Source organism: Sinohyriopsis cumingii, chromosome 2 (genome assembly GCF_028554795.1).
Source record: "Sinohyriopsis cumingii isolate HCF-2022 chromosome 2, ASM2855479v2, whole genome shotgun sequence".
In the NCBI taxonomy this organism is placed as follows: Eukaryota; Metazoa; Mollusca; class Bivalvia; order Unionida; family Unionidae; genus Sinohyriopsis; species Sinohyriopsis cumingii.
The window spans coordinates 103,978,465-103,989,525 of NC_142962.1; the positions used below are offsets into that span (position 1 = coordinate 103,978,465).

The 11,061-nt window shown below is 34.0% G+C and overlaps 1 protein-coding gene across 1 annotated transcript in view; it reads right to left on the reverse strand.

Annotated features, from left to right (window-relative positions):
- The window catches only part of LOC149805527 (uncharacterized), a 10,355-nt gene extending 5,335 nt beyond the window's left edge, over window positions 1–5,020 (reverse strand). Inside the window, exons 1-2 of the mRNA XM_089936337.1 lie at window positions 4,898–5,020; window positions 4,400–4,460 (exon numbers count right to left, since the gene is read on the reverse strand). Coding sequence (XP_089792463.1) covers window positions 4,400–4,460; window positions 4,898–4,934 — 98 coding nt within the window. The 5' untranslated portion in view covers window positions 4,935–5,020. The remainder of the gene's footprint in view (window positions 1–4,399; window positions 4,461–4,897) is intronic.
- Between the last annotated feature and the right edge of the window lie 6,041 nt (window positions 5,021–11,061).

The following is an 11,061-nucleotide window of genomic DNA, read 5'->3' on the forward strand; positions in this document are numbered from 1 at the left end:
CCATTTGAGCGAAAACCATCATTGTCACTGAGTCAGGATCATTATCATTATTTAAGTGAAAATCACCATCATTATTATTCACTTGAAAATCACCATCATCATTATTCATTTGAAAATCACCATTATCATTGTTTATTTGAAAATCACCATCATCATTATTCATTTGAAAATCACCATCATCATTGTTTATTTGAAAATCGCCATCATCATTATTCATTTGAAAATCACCATTATCATTGTTTATTTGAAAATCACCATCATCATTATTCATTTGAAAATCACCATTATCATTGTTTATTTGAAAATCACCATCATTATTATTCATTTGAAAATCACCATTATCATTGTTTATTTGAAAATCACCATCATTATTATTCATTTCAAAATCACCATTATCATTGTTTATTTGAAAATGATCATTATTCGAAAATCATTATCGATATTCAAGTAAAAGTCGTCATGACAAATGAGTGGTTATTCAATGTTTTTGTTTAATTTCCAATCATTTGTGATCCATGTTGATAGATCCATTAATCATTTGTTTAGCGTAAATGCATTCATTTTTGTTGATTGTTCCTTTTAAGTTAATGTTATGATTCGTTCCAGTTAAAAACAACATCATTTTCTTTATATCGGTTATTTAACTACATTGTGTTAATTACATTGCCGGAATTTATGCGCCCGAGTTTGATGTCAGAATTTAATACTTTTCAATCACAATATAAAAATACATATTGTTAACGTAATCGCACTTAGTGACTTCACTATAATCTGACCCCAACCCGGATCATCCTCTTACACTGACCTATATGATAGAACAGTACATGTCTAAATAAGTTTGAATTTCTACCAGTCATTATTTTATATTTCCAAACTGATAACATTGAAGAGCGCTTATCAAAATAAATGCTGTATGTCTAGATAGCTGATCAACTAATGGATTCGTGCATACAGATAAACAAGAAATTCTACATTATACACAACGACTAGTAACACCTAAATATAAAATTGCTACTGATAAGGCAGATAGTCATATGAAATTACACGGATTATAATATTAGAATTGCCCAAACTAAATTGCAACCCAGATAAGCTAGTTATATAATACTTGTGGCGATATTATATAATAATGATAATAAATAACGTCAATTTATTAGTTCTATTGTACGTAATTCAGGCTTACCGGTCATTATGTTTCAAAACCTTAATAATCAAGTCCTTATTGACGCGTGCTGAATGGGGCACTTTCATGCTACGAAAATGTACGTTTCTCGCCGTCAGCTTAGTTTTGCTTCGTAAAATGTTAGAACAGTGGCAAAAGGTAAATTATATAGAAGAAAAGGTTAAATGAATAGAACAGGATACATGTAAAAGAAACACAACACCACCTTATGAATCATCGATGAGTATGTTGTTGTTGTTGTAGGGTTTAGCGCCATTTTTCAACACACGATAGGCTATACATGTATAGTATTAATGGTGGAGGAAGAACCCGGAAAACCCCGGAAAGAACCACCGACCCTCGAGAAGCTACTGGCAAGCTTTCTCACATACCCACATTAGCCGAATCCGAGATTCGAACCCACGCAGACAGTGGTGAGATGGCAGTGATCCGTAACGTAGAACGCTTTAGACCATTCGGCCACTCGGGTTCCCGCGATGAGTATGATTACGGGGTAGACCTACACATCACTGACTCTAGGCAAACGGCGGAAAAATATAAATAGAATGTGTGTGTGTGTGTGCGTGCGCGCTGAACAATTTTGTTGTTGTTGTTGTGGGGTTTAACGCCATTTTTCAGCACACGATAGGCTATACATGGCGGCCAGTATTAATGGTAGAGGAAGAGCCCGGGAAAACCCCGGGAAGAACCACTGACCCACGAGAAGCTACTGGCAAGCTTTCTCACATACCCACATGGCCGAATCCTAGACTCGAACCGCCGCAGATAGAGGTGAGATGGCAGTGATCCGTAACTGAGAGCGCTTTAGACCACTCGACCACTCGGGGCCCCTGAACAATTTTAGTCATATCCCTATGATGTATGCAGAGTGACAGTTTATAGTGATGTCTAGGACTGGAACATCATGTCGCAGACATGTAGCATGATGTCCCACCAATCACATTATTCTGACACCAGGCCGACCAGTCCAAACACTAAACTCTTAATGCTGAGCACTTAGCGAGGCAGCTGTTATTACCATTTTTACAAGTCTTTGGTTCGAACTCGCGACCTCCGACACCCAAGGCGGACGCTGAAACCACTTAGGCCAAGGGAGATGGCATGGAACCATCTAAATTAATCAAATAGGATACCTTAATTAAACCAATAAGACTTCAACATCTTGTCCCATTTGTCTACTTGTTTTTTTACTTGTATTTTCTGCTCTTATGATTCTTTTTTTTATTTTCTTTTGATGAATTGTTACCGACTGTTTATAAGCTACTGGAATTCCATTTATTTACTGCGTCAGCAATTATGGCAGTATTTATTCCTAGCCTAACTCTTTATGATCATCGGCATAAATTGTAATTGTAAGTTTCTGTGCTTCTTATTGGTACATCTGTATCACTGGGTAGCAAAAAAAAAAAAAAATACCATCAACACCACCAGCATTAATTAGTCGAGATTAACTTTTGGAATCTAAACTACATTGCTGAAATCGTAATGTTTTGGGAGAGGGAGTATGCCATCCGTGTCGGAATCTGTCGCTAAACTTCAGTGATCCATTAAGCTTTGTTTATTGTCCTAAACAATGTAAAATAAATGGATCTGGCCGCCCAAAATACGTATCCCACATGACCTTAAGCTTTGATTTTGTTTAGACTCTAATTGTGTTAGTTATTTGCTGTCTTGAAAAATAAGGGTTACTCCATCCCGTTTTACTCACTAACCTTTAACATTTTATTAATTTTTTCAGCGAACATTTGTTTTGTCATCGACATAAGTGATCCAGATACTTCATTATAACTACCTTTGTAAATAGGAATAGGTTCTGAAGAATCCTGACAGAATTATTATAATCTTCAGGAACTTTATCAACCAAATATTACATTTTCACACACACACACACACACACACACACACACACACACACAAGAACTACACTGAGTCGGCTATTAATAAAACTAGACTCCTTGATAGAAAGTCCCCCTGAAATATAAATTCCAGAAACTCAAGAAGCGTGTCCTCATTGTGACAATTTTCAATTCTCTTGCCTGAAACTTTAATGGATCATTCGGAGGCATTGGCACCATACTGAATCCTCCAAAGATCTGAAGGATACATTTCAAGAAATTCTTATGGCTGCGTACCGTAGACCTAAAAATCTCAAGGGCTATCTGGTACATGCCAAGGTAACTTAAAACAAGACCACATGCCTCTGCCAAGACTAGTGTTACATAATTTGCAAACATATGCCCGAGACCAAATCGTTCAGAAGTTCGACAACATGTGTTAGCAACATGATCAATTAGAAATTATGATGTCCAGCCAAAAATGTAACTTACCTTTTGGCATTCAAGATCTGTACCACTAAAAATGTTCGCGAAACAGTAGATTTCAGAAAGCGAATGGATCATGACAAAAGCCACATTAGCAACAAAATCAATGCGAAAGTCTCCAACCATTACAACTCGACTGGACATTCATTCATAAACAAACTTTTTATTACATTGATTTTTTCGTCAAGCCGAGTTCCTGTTCTTTCTCGACAAACTTGAATTAGATCCAGTCATGTTGATTCTTTATGTAATAGACACAATAATCGGCTCGTTTATTATTGTTACACGACCGCTGCTGTGGCATAAGTGATTAGAGCTTTCGCTTCTGATGCGGGAGGTCGTTGGTTGTTAAATTCCGGCTGAGTCGTCCAAAAAGACATAAAAATTGTGCTAGCAGCTGCCTCACTTGGCACTCCTCATTAAGAGGTTAGTATTAGGACTGGTCGGCGTGGTGTCAGGATAATGTGACTGGGTGAAGCATGATGTTACATGTCTGTGGCATGATGTCCCAGAGCTAGACATCGCAATTAACTGCAAATATCGTGGCATTATGAGTAAAATTGTTAAAGATACTTTAAAAATCCAAATCACAAATAGTTTTGTTAAACAACTTTTTATTTTTATATATCTTGTTGTAAAGTCCACCTAGTGATTCTAACAGGTCTAGATATTTCTTAGATAATGTGTTTAGTCTTGTTTTGCGGAAGTAAGCTGTTTATTCTCCTGAAGAAGAGCTTGTTCAGCTTGAAACCTTGGGAAACCGTTTTGAATTTGGGACATTATCAATATTTATGGGCGATATGTCAAACTTCGGCTTTAAGTAACCTTTATTACTTTATCACAAAAATAATATAGGCACAAATAGTATAAGGCAAAAATTTTAGTTTCAACTTACTTATCTCGTGGCAAATGCCTCTCGAGTGAAACCTTCTTCAGAGCAATAGTAAATATTAAAACTGAAAGAAAAATATTGAGCAGTTATTTGGAAGAAATAGTATTTCATTAGGCTTGTTCATAAAATGTTTGTCATGTCCGAGCTTAATCAGAAACGTGCATAATTTCTTACTTCCATGATTTAAAGTGAATTAGCCATGTGCCTAGGCGAGGTCTATAAAAGGACTTCACACAAACTATAAACCATTTTAATAAAAATTTACATTTGGGGCATATCTAATTGTCTTATTCATGTGGATTGGATGGATAGTCAGTTTTACAAACTTTTAAGTTTCTTTCTGCGTTATAAAATAAAGAAAAAGAATTTGTACCAAATAGTAAAAATGTGGCAGACAGCTTATTTTCTTCTTATTTGTCCAAAGAGATTCTTTTTTTAAAATTTGTACGAGAAGAACGGGAATTAGGATGTTGAAGAAAAAATTAAATGCACAATACTCACCCCAAATTATCAAATTTTTGAATGAAGTGATCACCATTCCTAAACGACCACAAGAATCCTTCTGTTTTGATGGCCTCGCTTCAATTTCTTTGACAGATTTGACAAGTTTACTACCATCAAAATAACGAGACTTTATGGAAGTCGTCTGATACCAATATGTCGCTTTGACAGTGCGGAGATCTGTCTATATACGTGAATGATACTTTTAAATGGAAGCCTGTATGTGATTAGACAGGGTGGAAAATTATTAAAACGGCTATCGATTGAAACTGCTCGAATCCAGGTTGTGCTAGGTTCAGAATGATAACGCTATTTCACGTATGACACAATCGCTAAATGGAGAATCTATTCTGTAATACATTTGTTATAATACAGCAAGTGTTCGAGCTGATATAATTTAAGGAAATACCACCAAACGTATGATGGTATTGTTGAGGGCTCGACATGTGGGTCCTGCCTTTCTTGTTTAAGTTTTAGATCGTCATGCACTATGTAAATTAATTTCCTTTTTCGTTTCTTGTCCTCTCTCGTATATCATAACTCACGCCAACAGACATCCCAAATTACTAAACAGAAGGTGTTTTGCTGATTCAAGTGAAGTATAACAAAAGTTTAACAAGTTTTCAAACCATCCAGTCGAAATTGTACAGGAGTGATAGCAGATTTGCTTATCAATGCATTCAGCTGTGTACCTGATGTATGTATATTATTACGAGTATACGGTTTTAAAACAAGTACTAGAAAAGAGTGAGATGCAACAAGGTTTGTAAAATTCAAAAAATCTGTTTCACTAGAATACAAAGTGAAAATGTACAAAGATAAACTCGCGGTATTGCGAATTAAATCCCAAATAATACTAGAATTACACAAGTCCTAATGATTGAAGTTCTAAATAAACATCAGCAGAAATCCAAATTAAATCTAACGCTGGACGTGTTGACGTGTCTGTGTTGACCCGTGTAGTGGTGATGTGCCAAGTCTTTTGTTCCATCACAGTAATACAATCCAAGAATATATCCTTATTTGAAATTTCACTATAAATTCAAGTCTCTCTTTCTAAGACTGTTATTTTTGATCTGAGAAGATTCACTTCAATGAAGCAATTTAGATAAATAAATTCCAGCCCAAATGAATCACTGGACACAACAATAATACAATTGATTTTGTTAAGATCCTATAGCACGAATGAATGATTTATATAAATTATATAGTCCTTTACTTTACCTCAGGTCACAATTAGCATCATCTAAAAAAGAAACGATTACCAAATGGAAAAATTCATTCTGGAAGGTTCCAGATGTTTACAGGATAAAATCTTAGTTATAATTAGAAGTCTGTTTCTAAAATTATAATATAAAATGTAGTAAACAAGAAGGCAGACCCGGAATTTCACTGGGTATTTCCAAAGTTCTAGACTCTGAGATAAACATACTGTTTCTAGACTTTATAATTTTTAATACCATTTTGACTGGATAGCCAACGGTACAAAATATTGTTTCTAAACTTTATCATTTTTAATACCAATTTGACTGGATAGTCAACGGCACGGAATACTATTTCTATAAATTTTTAATTCAAGGTTATGCAAAGCTTTTGGTGTGGGAAGTGAATCATAAACATTGACGAAAGTTTTTGATGGTTTTTATATAGTTCGGTAAGGTGAGTATGGCTGTAATTTCTGCAGTAAAAATGGAAATTTTATCAGGTAACATGTAAGAGGTGATGTGGGTAATGCAACGCACCTGCAACCTTTGTTGTCTTCGTTGTTCAAATTTTCTATATACAAGGACGTGTGAACACGCCAGGAGGCTCTAATTTCATTAAAAATACAATGAGAGCAAACAAATTTGAAATAAAGACTGGAAGGCGTGCCCATCGTTTTTAATAGATCATTCATTATACCATACTTCCATATGTTGTCAAAAACTTTATAAAGACAAAAACAGGACTCCTATATATTTTTTCTTTACCAAATCTTTTCTAATAAATGTTTCAAGACAGCCTTGATGGTCAGTTGTGCTTCTCTGGTCGGATTCTAGATTACAGATGAGTCGGTCATGTGTCATTCGTTCCAGGACTTTGTAAGTGTAGCTTGTTAGTATTGTGAGATGATAGCTGGAATGGGCGGTACGGTTCTTGCCAGGTTTGGGTTCTGGTATCACTCATTCGTAGCAGCAGGGAGTGCGAACCCATCTCGATAAAATGCCGAAATGAAACGTCCCACTAAAAGATTAAAAAAAGAAGGCCAATAACGTCAAACCGAAGCCTCTAACTAACGAGATTATCTCTCCTAGGTCAGAGTTTGTTTGTTAATTGTTGTCGTTTTCTTTTCTCTTTAATTTTCGTTCGTGATTATTTCGCATATGCATTCTATCGAGGGTGGTTCGCACTCCCTGCTGCTATTCACATTCCAAAGATTTTATCAAGACCTACACGATATCGTAATCGAGGGTCATATACATTTATTGTTATAAATCCGTGTGCGGTAGATTGCGCACGTGAAAAGAAATTCTTAAACTTAATTATGTCCCTATCTCCGGAACACCAAGTCTGACGAATATTTCTCAATCTATGTGTATCAACTCCGTTAAACACAACAAAAATAATACAAATATCTCTGATTACTTTTGGTATTTGTGTATAACGCTGGGTAACATAAATTATATCATTATTTTTATGCCTTTCTCGTGAAAATATTCTAGCTGGATTTGATTGTTTGTCCAGCATCACATCATCGTACACGACTAAATTATTAACGAGTCCATCAAGATCATCAACAGACGGTGCTTCATCAGTATCAGTAATAAACTCAATAATATCACTTCCATCTTTGTCTAATGATTTTGCACTTTCATAAAAATCCTTGAATACTTTGTAACATCGCTGATCATCAACTGATGGCGCCACCAAGTACAATTTATGCCATTTCAACCATCTCATTATCAGACTAAGTAATAAATGTGTGTTACCACTTCCAGATGGACCTATTATTATCATTCTGATATAATTTGGTAACGCTTGATGATGTTTAACCGGGGGCCTGGCCATTTTTTTAAAATTTTAGATTTGTTTAAAATTATGCAGTAAAAAGTATCATCGTTAAATACAACTGGTTTTTTTTGTTATTCTGAGGTTTCCATTAACAAAAAGACAGACCATCACATATGTGTATTTTGTGCCTGGCGGATCCACACCAATTACTATAATAATATTAATTTTGGAAAGTTTCCCCAGGCACAAGACACATATATGGTCAGCCAGTCACAACACATAAGGCATTTTTACATGTAGAAAAATGTCATGATACAACGATTAATTTATCATTCTGAGGCTTCCATTAACAAAAACAGATCATCCCTATGTGTGCCTGAGGAATCTATACAATTACTAACTATACAATTACTATAATAATACAATTTTGTATCGATTCCTCAGGCACAAAAAATACACATGGTCAGACTAAATTCAAGATGGAATAATCTAAGCCTTAATTGTCTTTTTAGGTGGCAAAAACTAACCTTAATTATGAAGATAATCTATTTTCATACTGTTGTAAAAACTCCTCAATCATTGGAGGGTTTTCTTTTCCTTTTCTAATGTAATAATCAATCAATGATCGATATCTACTTCCTCCACAATCAATACAAAGCTGAAATTTTCCTCTAACACCCTTCTTGCATTTTATACAGGGTTTTGGTCCCGTAGAATTTTTCTTTTTTGATACTATTGTATGTTGCCCGCAATAAACACCATAACAATTGTTTCCGCACATTTTAGCCGAAACTGTGGCAGCCATTTACATTTGTTTGTAGCTAACGTAGGACTTGGCATTATATGCAATTCTCTGTTATTTTTTAATTCAAATTTATATTTAATTTGTCTGAAAAATGTATATAAATATTAATTAGACAATAGATTTATTATATAATGACTGAGATCGTTAATGAAACTCACAAATGTGATATATTTTGTGGATTAATTCCGGAGGATTGTCCATTGGGCAATGTGACTGATTACATATACAACCTAAATAACAATGTGAATCTCGACAAAAAAGAAGAATGTTATATTTGTCCAGAGAATTATCCTGATTTTATTTGTTCTACCGGTATATTTGAAAATAATACTGAGGATGAACTGTTAGATATCGCCAAGGGCAATTATTTTATTTTGAGAGATTATTATTGCTTAATGAATATCTCCTCGCTGAAAAAATCTGTATACGTTGATAGTAAGGCCGAGGCAATAAAAACATTAAGAATCAGTACTATGCGTGAATATGTACTTCCTGGGTTAATAATTCAGCATTTTAATAAAAAAATTCTGTTTTCGTCTGATAAGGATTTTGAACAAGTTGCTCACGATTTCAATAACGAATATTCCGTTACTGAAATTATACCAGAATTTAGGTTAAGATATCCGATTTTTGACATAGACTAATTTTTCAAGTGCAGAATTACTCATGTTAATTACGAAGATAAGTTAGGGACTTTTACAGTCACTGATGAAAAAATAAACACAGAAGATATTATTAATTATTTCACGAACCTATCTGATTGTCCACGATCGCAAATATATCTTTTTGAAACGAATAATCGATATCATCTAATTTGTAAATCAAAATATGTAACAGTAGAACAACAAAAAGAACTAAGAAGGTCAAAACAGACAATCCAGAATGGCATGTTGATTTACAAACCGGACTTCATAAAATCAAACTAGCAAATACAAGATCTTACAAGCCAGGCAACATAACAAAAAAATAAACGATGTATTTGACACGAATATTTTTCTAGATCCGAATTACTTGCCTGTCTAACTAGCATTCAGCAAAAGGGAGTAAGATATACTGAAGAGGATAGTTATTATTGTTATAATAATTATTCTGACGATAGATCGAATAAAGATCTGGAATTAATATCAACCGAATTGACCAATCAATCAGATCAATTATTAGGTATTATTTTCACGAAGCGGAAATGCATATAACGTTAAACGAAGACCCGGTCATTATTGTAATATCTGCAAACGAAGTCACGGAGTTACTCTTAACGGATCAATATATGTTAAATGTAACAATTATATCTAACAACCAATCTAGATTGTTATATTGTAATTTGTCCAAGTTCGATGTAAGGTAGGCGGATAATAATTAATCGCGGAGAAGAATCACTTGATGAAGAAATTAAAAAAAAGTAGTTTCAGGTGATATTAGCAACAGTTCTAAAATATCAGAAATTGTCGATAAATTACCTGACGATCAAAAAGATCTTAATTATATTAAATTTCTACTGAAATATAAACGCAAACAAACATATCCAGGAGAGTTTACTGCAAAAAATCCAGATTAAAAATATACATCAATTCCTGTTGATGAAACTAGTCCAGGATGTTCTGTGATCAGGAATTTTGATTATATCGACAGATCGGCATGTGGAATGGGTAAATCAGAAGCGGCGTGGAAATCAGTAGAAGAAAATCAATCTGTAGAGATAATTAGCTATAGAAAAACCTTTACAGAAAAAATCAGAGCAGATTATACTATTGAATCTTACTTAGATATCACCGGTGATATAATATTCAAACTGGAAGATAAACGTAGAGTTATTGTTCAAGTAGAATCACTCCACAGAGTAAAAGAAGTTCCTGATATGTTGATCGTAGATGAGTGGCACGGAATTCAACGACAAATATTCAGCAATATTAAATCATATAAAAAATATTGGAATAATTTTTCATCATTATTAAATTTATCTGGTCGTGTTACTATTCTTGATGCCGACGCGAATAATGACGATTTAAATTTGTTTAGATTATACAGACCTAACTTAAAATTTGTTCTTAATAATTATAAACCCGATCATGATAAGAAATTTATCATCAAAAATTCTCATAAAGATAATAATAATAATAATAATAATAATAATAATAATGAGGACTTTGTATAGCGCCTAATCTTTAGAAGCTCTAAGCGCTTTACAACATTAGACAACACCTATAAGATAAGAAACATACTAATATTATTACAAAAACAAACAACATGAAATTAGATTAAACATTAAACAATAAAAAAAAAACATGAGAATATTTCAGGTAGGAAACATTATTAGGTCTTTAAGTTTGTTCTTGCAGTCGAAATAAGTGAGTTTTGAGAGCCCTATTGA